Source organism: Pteropus vampyrus, unplaced genomic scaffold (assembly GCF_000151845.1).
Source record: "Pteropus vampyrus isolate Shadow unplaced genomic scaffold, Pvam_2.0 Scaffold107, whole genome shotgun sequence".
NCBI lineage: Eukaryota > Metazoa > Chordata > Mammalia > Chiroptera > Pteropodidae > Pteropus > Pteropus vampyrus.
In genome coordinates, this window is record NW_011888888.1 from 742049 (window position 1) to 762143 (window position 20095).

Sequence of the window (20095 nt, forward strand, 5' to 3'; positions counted from 1 at the left end):
AATGTTGAAGAGGAGTAGTGAAAGCGAGTATCCTTGTCTTGTTCCTGAGCATCCTTGTCTTGTTCCAAGGAAAACACTTGTAGCCTTTCCCCATTGAGTATGAGGTTTGTCATATATGGTCTTTATTATGTCGAGGTATGTTCCCTCTATTCCCACTTTGCTGAGAGTTTTTATCATAAATGGATGCTGGATTTTGTCGAATGCTTTTTCTGCATCTTTTGATATGATCATATGATTTTTATCTTTCAATTTGTTAATGTGGTATATCACATTAATTGATTTGAGGATATTGTACCAACTTTGCATTCCAGGAATAAATCCAGCTTGATCGTGGCGTATAATATTTTTAATGTATTGCTGAATTTGGTTTGCCAATATTTCATTTGTTGAGGATTTTTGCATCAATGTTCATAAAAGATATTAGCCTATAGATTTCTTTTTTGCAATGTCTTTGGTTTTGGAATCAAGATAATGGTAGCCTCATAAAAGTAGTTAGGGAGTCTTCCCTCTTCTTGAATTTTTTGGAATAGTTTGAGAAGAATAGGTGATAATTCTTTGAATGTTTGGTAAAATTTGCCTATGAAGCCATCTGGTCTAGGACTTTTGTTTTTTGGGAGGTTTTTGATTACTGATTCTATTTCATTGGTGGTAATTGGTCGGTTCAGATTTTCTGTTTCTTCTTGACTCAGTCTTGGGAGATTGTATGTTTCTAGGCATGTGTCTATTTCTTCCCAATTATCCAATTTGTTGGCATATAATTGCTCGTAGTATTTTCTTATGATCCATTGTATTTCTGTGGAGTCCATGGTTATTTCTCCTCTTTCATTTCCGATTTTATTTATTTGAGTCCTCTATCTTTTTTCCTTGATGAGTCTGGCTAAGAGTCTTGTCAATTTTGTTTATCCTTTCAAGGAATCAGCTCTTGGTTTCATTTTTTGAGGTCTTTTTAAGACCAAAAGTAGAATACTCCAAATGGAATTTAAGTGTTATAGAATATTAATTGTGTTTTGTAAGTGGAAGTTGATTAATAAATTTTCTACTAAGCTAAATTGTGAACAAATTCAGCACACCTCATATAAATTTGTGAACAGATGAATTCCTCATAGCTTGATGACTGCCTTTCCTGTTTTTAGTTACATTCTTTAATATGCTATTTTTCCATAAATTTGTTCTAGTGTTTATGAGTCATATTTTCATTTCTAGCATGCTTTCTAAATGAATTATGAAAATCTGTATTGACCCATGCACTCAATGCTAAAGGAAACTGAGTGAGCTGAACTTAGCAGATTTGATAAGAAAATTTGTATTTATGCTTAGAGTAGTAAAATTTGAAGAGACATAAAGTAAAAATAGTGGTTATGAGGGATTGGAGAAAGGGAGAAATGTGGAGTTATTGCTGAATGGTTGTAGAGTTTCAGTTTGGGGTGATGAAAAAGTTTTGGAGATGGATAGTGGTGATGGTTATACCACAATGTGAATATACGTAATGCTTGGATTGTACAATTTAAAATAGTTAAGTATGTTATATATATTTTAACACGATAAAAAAAATCAAAGCAAAAAAAGAAAATTCATCTTCAAATATAACTTTGTAATCTTGCTTACTTTTGAAAATCATTTGGGTCTTTAAAATAACAATAATAATGTTGAATATTAGTGTGAAATTATACATAAATATTATAATATCTAGTCACTGCTAGAGCACTGTTATGTTTATACCAAGAATGGATATTCATATTTATAATGTCATTCACATATTAATATTTAATTATAAATTCTCCTGGAAATTTCTGAAACTTCCATCTTTGTTATACAGACAAGTTTTCAACAAAAGATCATCTAATCTCTTCTTTCTGGTCTTCCAAATAAAGAATAATTAATTAATTAGTCAATTACTTCATTAATGGAGAACTCATAAAAGACCTTTGAACCTATCATTTGGGAATCATACGTATGAGGCAAGACACTTGCCAGTACCGAGATTAGAATGTCAGGTTAAGTTTTTAACTATATTTCGATGAATTTAGTTAATAAAAAATATCACTCTGCACAATGGAAATGTTTTTTAAAGTATGTAAGAATTTTAAAATTTTTATTTATATTTCAAAACTTAATATACATCTCTGTACTTGTAATAAAACCACCAACACTCGCCCAGAATCACTGACTTATATCTATGAAACATTGGCTGGTATTGTCTTCAAAATGTTACCTCCATCCATTTCCCATAACCAGGCCATCCTCTTGTTTAATGAATTTCAAATAAAATTAACACAGGCTGGACATTTTTGTAATTCCTGAAGTTGTCCTTAAAAGTTTTGAAAACAAATTATCTAAAATGACAGTTCCTTTCATTAATGAAAATAGAAAATGTTATTTCTAAAAGACCTATCTATAATTACAATAGTGATACTACATACTTCATTTACTGTGTACAATATCCCTGTTGGCGTTCAGTAGTTTTATTAAGGCAACCATCTGCATCACCCATGATGGGTGCAAACAGAAATTTGAATGGCAGTTTTATGTCTTTGGGAATCATTCTCTTTGACACTATATATTAGCCTGAATAATCATAGTCTTTTCCTCCTTCTGAGGTTTTACAAGATATTTTCACCAGTTTGAACTTTAGTTTTTTCCCTCTTCTGACAGTGTTTTATGTAATATTCATTGGTTTTGTTCATTTGCAGCTGAGCTAAATGTTTGGCCATTTTATCCTTTTCCAGCAAAATTGCACAGAAAAGAAATTCATATTCAATATCATCTATTTATTTTAAACAGATCCTTGAATTTGAGGCCTCTGCAGCTTTGTATTTTTCTCCCCAATTTGCTTCCCTCATCACTACCATTATTTGCTACCAAGATCCCACCTCTCCTGTTCCCTAATACTTTCTTGCCTATGTATAATCCCCAGGCCTGGGTTTCTAAATTGAGAACTCACTATCCTGATAAGCCCACCCTTGTCAGAGATGCTAATGAGAAGAACAGAGAACATTAGAAACCTTACTACACAAGTGTCAGCCATGTATCTTAAGGATGGGGCCATTTTTCCTGAACATATAGTGACATAATGTGACATTTAAGAGTGGATAGATGAACAGTAGGGGACGTATTTAGAGTCTGGAGAACTACAGGTCACTCCTGAAATCACCAGTGTGTCCTACCCTACTGTTCTACTGCAAAACAAAGGCTACAAAGATTTTTTTTTTTTTTACAATATGAGTGGAATCCTTATCAGCATTCTATCCCAATTGTGTAACTTTTGATTAAAAGTACACTTTTAAAACCACTAAATGGGAACTGACTACAATGGGAGTCATCTCTAAATGATCACCAGTTTCTTCCAATCACTGGTCCTAAGAAAATACATTCAAGATACACAGAAATGCATTTGCCCTGAAATGCACTCTGGCAATAGTTAGTCTTGTTGAGGAACTAATTTCAATTTGTGGCCTAATCAGTTTCCCAATGTTAAATGTGTCCTTTGTAGGTGATTTTTTATTTCCTTTAGAAACTAGCTATACAGAATCTAAGTCAATGAGAAAATATGTGAAAGAAACAAACTGTGTGAGGCTCCATAAAATATTGTTTTTCTTTCCCAGTTCCATCTCTAATGCCAAGACAAATCTCAAATTTCACTCAACAGTAGTTCTTGGCATCTCAGGGCTCAACTTTTTTAATAATATGATGATTACTATAAACCTTCTCCCCCCTAATATCCAATACACATAAAAGTTGGTCAGGACATTCATACATTTCATGGGCCCTCTCTGAGACCAACATAGAGCCTAATTTTAGCACTAGTGCTAAAGAAGTAGCCTTCTGAATTATGTCATAATATCATTTCATTGGTACACGTGCTTTATAATAGGCTTGTTTCAGACTCTAGGCAGTTTTTAATGATTAGATGAGAACCTCCACCCCATACCAAAAGACACCAATTTAATTTTATAGTGGGTAACATAGTAAATATAGTGAGAAAGAAATAATGCAATAAAAATAAAGAATTTGAAGGTAATTCCTGATGCGTGAACTCCTTAAAATATAAGAAGTTTCTGGTATTTAATTATTGAGCAATCTGTGATGAGTTATTTATTGTAGAAGACTCAGGGAGCTCCGTATATATTCTGGTCAGCTAAGATAAATACAGTATATTTTTCAATAGCAGCAGGCAGGTGTTGTTGCTGTGTGTATGTGTGTTTTTTTTTTCTTGAAACACTACTAAGTTGAGATTCCACTGAGAGGCAACACAGTTCTGCTAAGGACATCTATCTCAGTCATGGTTGTACACTTTTCCTTTAATATGCCAATCTAAATTTGAAATAAAGATAGATTTATTTTCCAATCTTTTCCAAATATTTCAAATAATTCCAATCACAAACAACATGTATTTCTACTTTTGTTCTGAGAGGAAATTTTTTCTAGATATCTTATAGAAGTCTTATTTATATTGTTTCTTTTACAAATCTAATGAACACAATTATGAATAAAAGTATATGCATATATCTTTTATAAAGATTTTAAATTGGAAATGTGCATGAACATAGATCCATTTGCAGATAAATAGCTGGTATAGGTTGAAGGTGAGTGCTGAATTATTGTTTTAATCATAAGCTTTTTATAGCAAAGATGTGCAGGCTACATTCTTCTGGAATATTTACAGTCAGTCTGCCCTTATCAAATCTTCAGATTCAGTATTCGCCAAGACTAATGAGCCTTACTTACCATTCAGTCAAATCCTAGCCTCTGGACTTTTCTTCTCCCCAAAGTAGATTCAGGAAACTGAAAGGACCAACAGTTTTAAGATTTAATTTCATGTGTGACCTTTATCTCTTTCAGATGTGACCCTGGATTTTCCGGCCCAGCTTGTGAGATGGCATCCCAGACATTCCCAATGTTTATTTCTGAAAGCTTTGGCAGTTCCAGGCTCTCCTCTTACCATAACTTTTACTCTATCCGTGGTGCTGAAGTCAGTTTTGGCTGTGGTGTCTTGGCCAGTGGAAAGGCCCTGGTTTTCAACAAAGATGGGAGACGTCAGCTAATTACATCTTTCCTTGACAGCTCACAATCCAGGTGAGTTAAGACAGGGTAGAATGCACACTGGCACCAGATAATAATGATTGAAGGTAGATTTATTAATTTTCCATTTTTATTCTTTTTCCTTTTTTGCTGATATATACATATACTCCAATTTTTAACCACGACAAGAAGTACCTTACAATTTATATGGGGTTAATTTGCCCTAGTTTTTAACAAATTAAAAAGCTCACTGATGACTTTAAGATACTAATGACTGACTAGATTTTTAAAAATATGAAATGTTAGCATGAAAACTGTGTTCTCAAGCCAAAGGCTAGTTAATTATTTATGTTGTTTTATTTATTTGACAGCTTGAGAAGCTGATTAGATTTACCCTACATCTTCCCTTCCCCCAGTGCCTAATAAATAATGCAATAAAGGAATGATTGACATTTTAAGTATATGTACATAAGTCATAGTATACAAATATGTATAAACATACAGTTACATTTATATGTATATATCTGTATATAAAACAGGTGCACTGACCTCATCTTCTATACATATTCATACATCTCACAGTGAAATTACTTACTTTATTAAAGAGTGATGAGTGGAAGCCTACAACTTTTGGGTAGTTCATTTAAATTTGTTTGAAATTCTTTAAAGGCAAAATGAACATTGTGATTAAAACGTTTATGCACACACTAATTATAGGCAATTCATGTCTAGGTTTCTCCAGTTCACATTGAGGCTGGGGAGCAAGTCTGTTCTGAGCACATGCAGAGCCCCTGACCAGCCTGGTGAAGGAGTTTTATTGCATTATTCTTATGATAATGGGATAACTTGGAAACTCTTGGAGCACTATTCATATCTCAACTATCATGAGCCCAGGTATGTTGGAAATCATTTGAAAAATGGTTAGAGTGATATCTCCTTTCTTGGGAAATTATTATTTGAATGGTATAAGATTTCAGATATTTTTTTTATTGGAAGATCACCAGTGAGGACAAAGATTGATGTGCAATGAAAAACTAGCAGACCGCATTGTTCTAATCCATTTGTCCTAACTGACTTCTGATAATTTGAAGAAATTTATTCTCATATTTTGAAATGTGCATTTCAGAGAAATATTTTGATGCCTGAGAAAGAAAGAAAGATTTAATACTCTTTTCTTTATTTAACTATAGTGCAAACTATTAGATGATTTTAATATACTACTAAATTATAAATGCTATTGACAAATATTTGTTAACAATGTATTATAATATGTTATAATAAATTATATGAGGTAATAGCTCATAAAATCTCATAACCAATATGTTTTTAAAGTTTTCGTGGAATGTAATTAAGTAACGAGTATAAAGAAATTTCTCTAGCATGTACAGAGTCACTGGCAAAGTTGGAGTGTGAGGATATATTTAAAGTCCTTTCTTCAGGTCTCTTCTATTTTTCTATAGCTTATATTTTTCAGAATATATAAGCAGTTGTGAGATTTAAGCTTCACTTGAAGTAAGACTATCCTTCAATGTCAGCAGAGTAGTAATCACAATTAGTAATACAATTTGAGAAGTGTCCAAAGGATCCCCATGCCTTCTGGAACACTTATTGATCTGCTCACTGAAATTCCTTTAAAATACAGGAAAAGAGGAAGATGGGGGAGTTAAATGCCATTGGAAGAGATAACACTGTGGCTTACATTCACAGTCGGATATAAAGAACTAATATTACTTGCCTTCCTAGAAGTACATGTTGATCATGGGGAGGTGCAAAAAAAGAGTGAGGGCTTTGGGCACTGAGGTTTGCATTGGCACTATGGGAGAAAAACAGGGGCAGTGATGATAGACTTTACATACTTGAACATTTTTCCTAGGGCTGACCCTATATTTAAGTATTTACAAATTGATAACTTTTACTTTCATAGAAAATAATATAGCATACAACAGAGATCGTCATCAACAACTTATGAGTTATAAACATTATACTTTATAAAATTTGAAGAACACATCAAATGTATTGAGTATTTTCCCTTAAAGGCAAATGTAAGGCTAAACTCAACTTTCTCACTCAATATAGACATATGACACTTAAAGAAGTGTTTCATAGACTCTCTATAATGAACATTAAAAGAAAATTACACAAAAATCAAAGATAGACGGTCACAGAGATGGGGAGCACAGCATAGGGAATGCGTCAGCAGTAAAGTAATAGCTAGGTGTAGAGTCAAAGGAAAGAAAACCCAATCAAGGGATCGTTTTATAAACTATATAAATGTCTAACTAATGTACTATATACTTGGAACTAATAATAAAATTTTTTTAAAAAACCAAGGAGAAAATAATAATGATGAAACATGAAGAAAATGTCATTATCCTAAGTTAACTGCCTAAAACACAATTTTTTCTGCCAAAGATGGACAGCTCCAAAATTCAGTAATCAATCTATATCATGAAATTTAATTAATCTTTGTTGATATGAAAAATAATTACACATTTAATGTGCTATTGCAAAGGTGTGTTTAATCTTGCCTGCCATTTGACAGCAACATTTTTCTTCTAAGCAAGAACAAGGTGGCTTTTCAGTGTTAGATATGTGCATAGCTTGAAAGATTAAGATCAGAGTGGAGATTTTTTTTTCTTTAAAGAAGTGGGAAGAACACTTTCATTTCATATATATGTGCCTCTGTCTGTGAGATTCTTCCTCCCTCCCCCCTTACAAATATTAATAAAGGGTGACATGGCAGAAATAGAACTTGATATATTCTAGATACTAAATTATATTTTACATGATAAATAATACAAACCATGTAAATTCTTCATAGGAGAGTTTAATATATCTTCATGCCTTTAGCCATTTGCTGCTGTTTTCTTTAGTACGGCTGCCTGTAATTGCTATGAATTCCATATTGTTCCTTTCTGTCACAGTTGTTCAAAAATGAAGTGTGATCCATAAATTAGATATGCTAATTGGCTAACCACTATTACTCCTAGCCAATTTCTAATAATTTCCTTGCCTATAATTCACTCAGTAAATAGGAGAACTCTATCTCTTGTTATTTATAAAATTTGAAGTTTGTAAATAAATCTAAGTTAATCTTTTAATTCAAACTGACTAGAATGTCTTGTGAAATAATTGGTATTTTTATTAATGTAAAGCTTTATGTCATTGATGAAATTAAAATTATTCTAGATTTTTCTTAACTATAGGGCTTGTTTTTTATTATAAAATTATTATGAAGCCTAATCTCTTTTATTTTTGTTTTGATTATTATATTTAATTATAAGAAATACATGAGCTTAATACCTACCTAAAAAAGGAAGATTGATACAGAAAATTGACCGAAGTCTCTAGGTTCCCATCTAAGAATATTCTGATCAAATGGTTCCATAGCTATTCTGACCAGCCACTGTAATATGCATGGAGTGGTGAAAGCAGATCTGCCACCCACCCCAAGATCTGAAGTAAAGGTCAAGAGCACAGGCTCTAGAGCTATGCTGCCTAGGTCCAGTTTCTGGCATTGTCACTTAAAAACTGCTGAATGTTAAAGAGAATATTTTCTTTCCTTGTACCTCTGTATTCAAATCTCTATCAGGATATACCGATACGTACTTCATTCATGAAGCAAGAATTTGTTGAGTCCTTGTTGTGTGCCAGGTACTGTGCTAGATGCTAAGACACAATAGTGAAAAACCAAGAAAAGTTTCTGACTTTGCCGTAAGGATCTTATCTCAGTTTCACAGGTGAAGATGCTGAGGCACATAGAAGTTAAGCACCTTTCCTGTGGTTGCAAAGTTATTAACCATTAGGTGTCTGAGTGGGGACTTTACCCAAGAGTATTACACATCCACAGTCTTAACATCTCTGCCAGGGGAAATATTGGTCATTTCAATTACTGTTATCACACACACACACGTACACACTTTATTTTCTCTTAAAGTTGCCAAGGAAGTCTACTTTTCAGTTGTTTTTTTTTTTAATTATGTTAATTTTCATCAGAGAAAATAGTAACTGCTTTTAAAATTATTAATGTAAAAGAAAATTATAATTTTCTAATAATGATAATCAAATTATTAAATTAATGCACGATGTTTCATTATTGAAGCAGTTTAAATATAGTTTAATTTTTATATTTCTATATTAATATAAATGTTTAATATTTAGTAAAAAATATTTAGAAAAATTAAGGTGAAAATTACTAAAATACTTAACTAAATTTTACTTTTTTAAAAATAAATTCACGTTGGTAAAAGAAAAAGTCAGCAGATTGTAGAAAGGATTTAAAAACCATAAACATATTATAGCCATGGATTTTTTGCTTAAGAAGTGCTTATTAATTTACATTCCTGTATTTGAATATTAATTTTTATTACTTAAAAAGTTTGTTTTCTCACATTGCAAAAAGTTCTAACAGTTTTTTACTAGTAGTTTGTGTAATCAGTGATGATAGTCATGTACATATTTCCATGTACAAATTATTTCCATGTACAAATTATTTAAAGAGAAAATAGATACTATTTTTAATAACTTTCAGTGTGTAAAAAAATTACATTTTCAATATGTGATTTAACATACCTTTACATAATAACTAAAGTTAACATAATACAAGTTTGAAAATCAAATTTCTTAGTAAATCAGCCTTAGACATTGAAATTGTTAAATAATTCATTTCTAAGTTATCCAACTAGTCATCTGTCTTAAGGAATTTTTCTTCGCTCACTTGAAAAAAGATAGTACTTTCAGTGTGCGTTTACTGCAAATACCTCTCCTGGTGTTTAATTGCACATTGATGGAGACAAATGTTCTCTTTGCCATTTGCTTCACATCTCACCTTGTGTATGGGAGTGAGCAGCATAGTACTGTGATTTATGGAGCTTTCAAGCAGATGTCATTGCAGTGACAATTAATGTATGGTTCCTGCTGCTGTGTACAATAATTGCTCCTGGAAATTAGATATTATTCTTAATTTTCTTCCCCATTTATCAGATAAGGGTTTGTTGTCATAGCCACCATGACACAGCAAGTAACCTTGCACACTATGCTAAACTTATGGGAATAAAGAAGTGCCACGGTTACAACCAGCCCCAAATTCTAATATGTGTAACAAGCTGCTGAAGATCCTGCCACTTTGAGAACCGTGTTTAACTGAGTTAGCTTTTCTGAGTGCAGATGAGTGAAAGCAAAGTCACATATTTGTGTGTATTTAGAAGACTTTGTTGGAGTCAGACAGGAAATTGGAAATCTCAGAAGAATGTCATAGTGGGAGAATTATTTTTTTAAATACTATACCGCAGGGAGAAAAAAGGTCCTAAAAGTGTTTGTATTTAAAATGTCAAAGTAATCTAAGTTTTTACTTTTTTTTTTTCCTTTAGAATAATCTCTGTTGAATTACCAGATGATGCAAGACAGTTTGGAATTCAGTTCAGATGGTGGCAGCCATATCATTCTTCCCAGGGAGAAGATGTATGGGCTATTGATGAGATTATCATGACATCTGTCCTTTTCAACAGCATTAGTCTTGACTTTACCAATCTTGTGGAGGTCACTCAGTCTCTGGGATTCTACCTTGGAAATGTTCAGCCATACTGTGGCCATGACTGGACCCTTTGGTAAGGATTTCATCTTTGTTCTTGTTTTATTATAATTTGCATTAAAGATTGGAATATGAAGGTTAGGGAATATAAGTCCCTCTAGCACTTAATCATTTGTTGATAAATATTTACTGAACATGAACCATTTGAAAAGTCATTATTATGTCTCTAAGTAAGCTATCTTGGGAAGGAGGACTAAAAACAAAATACTAATAGATTTGAATAAATATAAAATTGCACCACATTTATTAATCTCAAGTTTCCATTTTCCACCATTACATGTAAAAACTCTCCTCAAAGTATATTAATAACTAAAGTAACTAGCATATTCTTCCTTCATGGGGCCCTCCACGATCATAGTGAAATATGAACTTACTCTAATCGTTATTTTAATAAAATTTTTTATACTTAGTTCCATTTTCGTGCTGTCTTACATAAAGTCCAAGAAGTTTTTCCATCCCTAATTTGTCAACCAAGATTCCCTTTTTAATCCATTTTATCAGCAGTATCGGATCAGTGATTCATCTAGTTAATGTTAGTATGGTTTCAAGATTGTGGATATCCTAGTAAAGATACATTTCATTCTTAGATATTTTCCCCTCTGTGGTCATATGCAAATTTAATTATGCATTAATTAAACTAAATTATATATTAAGCAGTAAATGAGTAATTTAAGACTATGATTAGTACTTCAAGAACATCAATAGGATGACACGATAGTGATTAACTAGTCAGGATGAGGCTACTTTAAATAGGGAGGAGGAGGCCATGTTCAGATACTTTAGATAGTGAATATGATACATCACTGATTGGAAAGTAGAACAAGGAAATTCCAGACATGCAAAAGTCTGAAGGAAGTACATTCCAACTACAGGAAATTTTGTGGTACAAAGACTCACAAAACAAGAATGGCCATGGCATGTTAAAGGACAAGGAAGGAGGCCAGTGGTGCTGGAACCCACCCAGGTAGCGAGGAAGCGAATATCAGGAATGGAAGCCAAGAGATATGCAGAGGCCAGATCATGTAGTTGCCTTCATGTAGTAGAGGCCTTCTAGACCCAGAAATCCTGTATTAAAACTCAGGTCTGCATAATTCCAAACCCATAGTTTTCACCACTATGCATACTGCCCCTCTCTGGGTTCCTTTAGGACTTTAAACATGATCAAGAAATAATTTTCTAAGAGACTTTTATTTTCTGTTGAGTCATAGTCAAACCAATTTAATTTCTCCAGGTGAATCTCGCTGAAAGCTATTCACCACAATTGTCTCCAGAGAACATATCATAAATGACCCCTCAGTGACCTTATCATAATTAGAAGTAAATTTGATACACCATTGCACAGAAAATTACTTTTGATGGGAATTGTGCATGGACAGTCACATCTCACACACAGCAGTCTAAAAGTCCAGCATCAAAATGACAGCTATTGGAATGGAAGTGCAGCTGATCACGTTTGCTGCAAGCACTGTCAAACTAGATACAACAAAGTATGAAAGGTTATTGTGTTTTTTTTTAGTTGATAGCCTCAAATGCTTGTTTTTATGGACATTATTTCTTAGTTCTGGAGCCTTTAATGAAAATAAAGAGATGGAGGAAATAAGATTTAAGGTATAAAAAAAACTGAGATCTTTTTTGATAATTTTATGATTCTGAAATTTTAAATTGACCTGAATTAACAGTAATTAAATTGGTAATATATTGTAAACTATATTCCCCAAGAATGTGTAGTAGTTTTTCTTCTAGCACTTTTAATACAACAAAGAGTCATATCACGGATCCAAGTCCTATATTATGTTTATTTTCAAAAATAGTTAACATCTGTTCAAATAAACTCCAAAGTTGCTGAGCATTTTTATTTAACACTTGGGTCGAATGCATGATAACAGTAGTTTAATTTCTGTGCTTTGATCAAAACCCTAAGAACAATATCCTTTCACACAAATCTGATGAATATTCTTAACTCACCACTGCTTTAATTGGTGGAGATACATTTATGTTGCAAAAGTACAATCACAATAATTATAGAAAACCATAAGAAAATTTAAATGACTGTACAACCCCCATGGGTACCTTGAGCAGCACCATAGGAGTTTTATTAACAACCACATGTGAGCAATCAGATTTGACTTTCTGTTCTTTTCTGAAATGAAAAGGAATTGTCTTTGTTATGAAACAACAGAAAGTATACTCTGGCAGCGATAATGAGACTAGAGAAACACATTAACCATTTTAATAAGGACATGAAAAATGCTTGCTGCTTATTAAAATGAAACAACATGGAAGATCTCAAACTGTTCCCATTTTCTTAGCCAGTGACTCAGAATAAAGCCCTTCTAAGGGCACTGTTTTCTCTCTGCTGCTGTTGAAGAATATATTGTCCAAGTTCAACGTGAACTCACTTTAGGAATGTTTTTCATAAATACTTGCTACAATATGAAATTCAAATGATGGTATTGACCAACTATTTATCATAACCTCTTAGGTTGGAAATAAGTTATTTTTTAATGCAAAACCTTTGGAGCAACTATCTTATTAGGTAAAAATTCTTTGAACATGTTCAAATATATGGACTGTGCCCTTCCGTGCTATTGTTTCTCCCAAGAGAAATTTTGAAATGTATACATATCTCTACAAATGGCCAGTGTTAAATTAATTATTGTTGGCTTTTCTCAGCTGTGAGTTTGTATGGTTCTCATTTTCTAACTCATGACTTTTTATGAGCATGGATTGTGGTTACTGAGAGTATTCTCCATGGAAAACTTGAACAATTGCTTTTTCATTAGAAGAACTACAGTCAATATGCTATAAATCACTTTAGAGTGTGTCATCTTAGAGCACATTTTTCTGTGGAGAAATGAATTGCTTTTAATTATTTGTAGTGCTTTCCTTTCTTCTATATATAATATGTCAAATCAAATCTCTGCTTTGTGTTCTAAAAATAGTCTTTAAAATATCTTAAGTATATTTTAAGATCATTAAGGAAATCATTTTAATTGAGATTTATTAAAAATTATCTGACTAATACTATTAGTGATAATACCAAGGGACATTTACATTCCTCTGTCCCATCTAATAGACTAGCTAGGTACAGATGTGGGAAGGATATTGCTGTCATATTATGTAGGGTTTTGGTTTCAAAATTTGTGCAACTATGAAGGGATGGTTGTTATAGCATATTAGTATTTGCAATTGGTTTTAGTAGGATAGATAAAGAGTTTTCAAGACAAGCAAAAGCGAAAGGAGTTAGGCATCACTAGATGTACTTTACAAGAAATGTTAATGGAAGTTCTTCAAGTTGAAAAAAACACTAATTGGTAAAAAGAAAACATGAAAGTATATATTTCACTGGTAAACGTAAATTTTAGTTAAATTCAGAATACTATAATGTAATAGTGTTGGTTAAATCACTAGTAAGTGCAGTAAGGTTAAAAAAATGAAAGTAGTAGAACAATTATAACTAAGATAATTTTCTTAATAGATACACATCAAAACATAAAATGTGGTAGGGGGAGGAAAAATGTAGAGCTTTAGTATGCATTTGAAATTAAGTTGTTATCAGTTTAAAATAGACTGTTGTAACTATGAGATGTTATATATAAGCCTCCTGGTAAGCAGAAAGCAAGAATCTATAGTAGATATAAAAATGATAAAGAGAAAGTAATCTAAGCATACCACTACAGAAAATTATCAAATCACAAAGGAAAAGAACAAGAGAAGAAGAAAGGAACAAAAAAATTACAAAAACAGTCAGAAAACTATTTACAAAATGGCGATAGTAAGATCATACCTGTCACAAATTATTTTAAATTTATGTAGACTGACTTCTAGTCCAGATGGCATAGTAGATAGACTATATGCTCATCTCCTCCCATGACCACATCAAAATTACAACTAAACTACAGAACAACCATCATTGAAAGTTACCTAAGTTATAGCTCAACTAAAGTCTTACAACTGGGGACATACATAAGAGGCCACCTTGAGATTGATAGAAGGGGTGGAGATGTGGAATGGAATGGTCTCACAAAAGAAAGTAACCGTTGTGATTCAGAAGGAATATCTTGGCTGCAGAGGTCTCCTCAGAGGAGCAAGGGGTCCTAGCTCCACACCGTGCTCCATAGGCCAGGGTTCCAGTGCCAGGAAGAGAAGTCTGTACTTCTGGCTGTGAAAACCAGCAGAGATTGTGGCTGAGCGAGACAGCCTCTTAAAAGGCCCACAAGTGGACTCACTCACTCTGAGCTCCAGAGCAGAGGCAACAGCTTGAAAATCTCCAGGGACATATGGGGAAGAACAGAATAGTCTGACTTCAGGGCAAGGGCTGAACAGCTTTCTCCCAGACAGAAGTACCGACAGAATCCATTGTTCTGTCATTGAGCCCTCCACTCTCCCAGTGTGCAGACACAGGCAGTGCCATATGTGAGTTCCATCAACCTGACTAACACTGGTCACCTTGCCCTGGTGCTTCCCTGAGACCCCACCCCTTGCAACTTGCTCACCCAAGCTGCCACCAGTGGTTTGTTTCCATACAAATGGCCTGTCTTGGCTCATGCTGTGGACTTTCCTAAAATCTTTCAAAGGGTCACAAAATCCAAATAAGCAGCACCTGGCTTTGGTGTGCCCTATATCTCTTACTGAGCAGCCTCAAACCTGGCACTAGTGGCAGACTGCCTTGATTCCTGGCTTGGCCTCTCAAGACACCTCTAAGCCCAGCAGAGGTGGCAGCCATCTGTGGATTGCATTGCAGCTCTTGTCAGGTGGCCCTGGACAGTTCACCAACTGTGGCTGAACTTGACTTGTGGTAGGGCTCCTCCTAGGATGCACTAAAGTCAGCACGTCTGGTGGCTGGCAGTCAGTCTCTCCCATGGATGTACGAACAGTGACAGGAGGGCACACACGACACACAAAGGACACACCGTGAACTTTTGGCTCAGGTGACCAGAAAAGACTGTGCCACTGGGCCCCATATGACACTTTCCACATAAAGCCACTCTATTAAGATTGGGAGACTTTGGAGCCCTACCTAATAAATAGGAATAAAAACAGGAAGGCAACCAAAATGCAAAGACAAAAGAACATGTCCCAGATGAAATAACAGAACAAAGCTCCAGAAAAAGAACTAAACAAAATGGAGACAAGCAATCTATCAGATGCAGAGTTCAAAGCACTGGTTATAAGAAAAGGGGTACCAGAAGGAGCAGAGAGAGAGAGCAAAGAATTGAAAATGTACTTGAAGAAATAATGATGGAAAACTTCCCTAACCTGGTGAAGGAAATAGATATATAAGCCCAGGAAGGACAGAGAGGTTCACACATCATAATTAAAATACAAAAGGTTAAAGACAGAGAGAACTTTAAAAGCAGCAAGAGGAAGGCAGCTCGTTACTTACAAGGGAGCTCCCATAAGACTATCAGCTGATTTCTCAACAGAAACTTTGCAGGTCAGAAGGAATTGGCATGAAGTATTCAAAGTGATGAAAAGCAAAGACCTACAACCAAGATTACCTAGCAAAGCTATCATTTAGAACGGAAGGACAGATATATAGCTTACTAGACAAGAAAAAGCTAAAGGAGTTTATCACCACCAAACCAGTATTGCAAGAAATGTTAAAGGAAATTCTTTAAGAAGAAGGAAAAAAGTCAAAAATATGAATAATGAAATGTCAGTAACTACATATCTATCAACAATTGCTCCAAATGACAAAGGATTAAATGTACCAATCAAAAGATAAGGTGGCTGAATGGATAAGCAAACAAAAACTTTACATATGCTGCCTATAAGAAACTCATTTCAGATCAAAAGACACATACAGACTGAAAGTAAAGGGATGGAAAAGGATATTTCATGAAAATGAAAATAAAAATGATCTAGAGGTAGCAATATTTATACCAGACAAAATAGACTTTAAAACAAAGGCTATAACAAGAGACAAAGAAGGACCTAATAATCCCACTTCTGGGTATTTATTCAGAGAAACCCAGAATACTACCTTGAAGTGACCTATGCACCCAGATATTCATCGCAGCATTTTTTACAATAGCCAAGATATGGAAGCAACCTGGGTGTCCATCAATGGATGAATGGATAAAGAAGAGGTGGCACACGTATACAGTGGAATATTACTCAGCCATAAAAATAATTTTTTTTAAAGAATGAAATCTTGCCATCTGCAAAAACATGGATGGACCTAGAGGATATTGTGCTGAGTGGAGTGATCAGACAGATAAACACAAATGTCATATGATTTCACTTACAGGTGGAACCTAAGGAACAAAATAAACAAAGAGCATTTTGAGGGTTGCCAGATGAGAGTGGGGTTTGGGGGGTTGGTGAAAGAGGGGAAGGGGTTAAGAAGTACAAATTGGTAGTTATAAAATTGTCATGGGGATGTAAAGTATAGCATAAGGAATATAGTCAATAATTTTGTAATAACTATGGTATCAGATGGGTAATAGATTTATCAGGATGATCATTTAGTAAGTTATGTAAATGTCTGATCACTATGTTGTACACCTGAAACTAATATAATACTGTATGCCAACTATAATTGAAAAAAATTTTAAATATTTTTAAAATGTAAATGTACTGAATACTCCAATGAAAATATGTAGATTACATGAATTAATTTTTTAAAAAAGACTCAACTATATACTGCCTACAAGAGACTTCTGCTTTAAGAACGCACACAGATTCAAAGTAAAGAGATGGAATAAAATGTTTCATACAAATGGAAGCCAAAAGAAAGCAGGAGTACTTAAGCTTATATTAAACAAAATAGACTTTAAGACAAAGACTATAATGAGATGGAAGATCATTATGCAATGATAAAGGGGTCAATCCAATAAGAGGATATAATATTTATAAATATTTATGCACTCAACATAGAAGCACCTAAATATATAAAGCAAATATTAACAGACCTGAAGAGAAAATATACAGCAATACAATATTAGTAAGGGACTTCAATACCCCACTTTTAATCATGGATAGATCATCTAGGTAGAATATTAATAAGGAAACTTTGGACTTAAACAACAAATTAGATCTAATAAACTTAACCGACATTAATAGAACATACCATTCAAAAGCACCTGAACATATTCTCAAGTGCACATGGAACATTCTCTAACATAGATCATATTTTAGGCCACACCACAAAATAAGTCTTAGTAAATTTAAGAAGATTGAAATCATATCAAGCAACTTTTCTGGCCATAGTGGTATGAAACTAGAAATTGCTACAAGAAGAAAACTAGAGAGTTTACAACATGTGGAGATTAAACAAAATGCTACTGAATAACCAATGAGTCAAGAAAACCAAAAGGGAAACCAAACAATATCTTGAGACAAATAAAAATGGAAATACAAACATAGATGGACTTTGAGATAATCATGCTAATAAGCGACAGAAAAAGTTGAAAATCACATGATATCACTTATTTATGGGATATAAACCTAAAAGCAACAAATGAACAGCACAAACAGACTTTCATGGACATGGACTATAGACTAGTGGTTACCAGAGGATAAGGGGTGGGGGAGGAGGGGGGGGAAGATGAGGTAAAGGGGGGCAAATATAGAGGGATAGGGGGAGGGTGAAGTGGGTAAAGGGGACCAAATATATGGTAACTGAAGGAAACTGGACTTTGAGTGGTAAACACAATAGAATATAGAGATGTCAAATTATAATGTATGCCTGAAAATTATATAATTGTGTTAATCAATGTTACCCCAGTAAACTTAATTTAAAAAAAAAAATTGAAATACAACAATAACAAAACATATCTGATAGAATCAAAGCAGTTCCAAGAGAGAAGTTCATATTGATAAATGCCTACATTAAAAAACAAGAAAGATCTCAAATAAACAACCTAGCTTTACATTTCAAGGAAGTACGTAAAGAATAACAAACTAAGCACAAAGTTAGAAGGGAGGAAATAACAAAGATCAGAGTGGAAATAAATATAATAAAGACAGAAAAGATAATAGAAAGATCAATGAAATTAAAAGCTGGTTTTTAATAAGCATAAAGAAAATAGACAAACTTTTAGCTAGATTTACCAAGGAAAAAAGAGAGGACACAAACAAAATCAGAAATGAAAGGGGAGACATTATAACTGATACCACAGAAATACAAAGCATTATAAGAGACTACTATGAATTATTAATAATATGCCAACAAATTGGATAACATAGAAGAAATGAATAAATTCCTAGAAACATATAACCTATGAAGAAACAGAAATTCTGAACAGATCTGTTACTAGAAAGGAAATTGAATCAGTAATCATTTCAATAGATACAGAGAAAGCATTTGACATACTTCAACATCCATTTATGATAAAAACTTACAACAAAGTAGATATAGAGGGAATATACCTCAGCATAATAACATACCTCAACATACATGACAAATTTACAGCTAACATCATACTCGATGGTAAAAAGTTGAAAGCTTTTCCTCTAAGATCAGGAATAAGACAAGGATGCCTACTCCCACCACTCTAATTCAACATAGCACTGAAAGCCCTAGCCAGAACAATTAGATAAGAAAAAGAAATAAAGGACTTCAAATCAAAAAGGAAGAAATGAAACTGTCTCTATTTGCAGATGACATGATATTAGATATAAAAAACCCTAATGCTTCCACCAAAAAAGTGTCAGAACTAATAAAGAAATTCAGCCAATTTGTAGGATACAAAATTGGTACAGGCATACCTCATTTATAGCACTTTGCTTTATTGTGCTTTGCAGATATTGCATTGTTTATAAGACTCTTTACCGGCAAAAGATTACAACTTGCTGAAGGCATAGTTAGCATTTTTTAGCAACAGAGAGTTTTTAAATTAAGGTATGTACATTTTTTTAGACATAAAATGTATGCACACTGAATGGACTATAGTTTCAAGTAAACATCTTTTATATACACTGAAAAACAATTTATGCAACCCACTTATTGCAATATTTGCTTTACTGCAGTGTTTATTTGGTCTGGAACCAAACCCACAATATATCTCTGAGGAATGCCTGTTTACAAAAATCAGTTGCATTTCCAAACATTAGTGATGAACTAGCAGAAAGAGAAATTAAGAAAACAATCTCATTTACGGTTCCATTAAAAAGAAAATACCTAGGATTAAGTTTAACCAAGAGGGTGAAATGACTGAACACTGAAAAATCTAAGACATTAATGAAAGACATTGAAGAAGACACAGATAAGAAGAAAGATACCCTATGTTCATGGATTGGAAGAATTAATATTGTTTAAATGTTCATACTACCCAAAGCAATCTATAGATTCAATGTAATCTCTATCAAAATTCCAATGGCATTTTTTATAGAACTAGAACAAATCTTAAAATTTGTATGAAACACCAAAAACCCCTGAATAGCCAAGGCAATCTTGAGACAGAAGAAAAAAAGCTGGAAGCATCACATTTTCTGATTTTATTTTATTTTATTTTTTATTTTGTATGCCTACAGCATCTG

The 20095-nt window shown here is 33.4% G+C and overlaps 1 protein-coding gene across 2 annotated transcripts in view; it reads left to right on the forward strand.

The window, feature by feature from the left end:
* The window catches only part of RELN (reelin), a 482573-nt gene that overhangs the window by 323476 nt on the left and 139002 nt on the right, over positions 1-20095 (forward strand). For both annotated transcript variants that reach the window (XM_011365192.1, XM_011365193.1), the window contains exons 18-20: positions 4840-5073; positions 5752-5913; positions 10389-10625. In XM_011365192.1, the coding sequence (XP_011363494.1) occupies positions 4840-5073; positions 5752-5913; positions 10389-10625 (633 nt within the window). The remainder of the gene's footprint in view (positions 1-4839; positions 5074-5751; positions 5914-10388; positions 10626-20095) is intronic.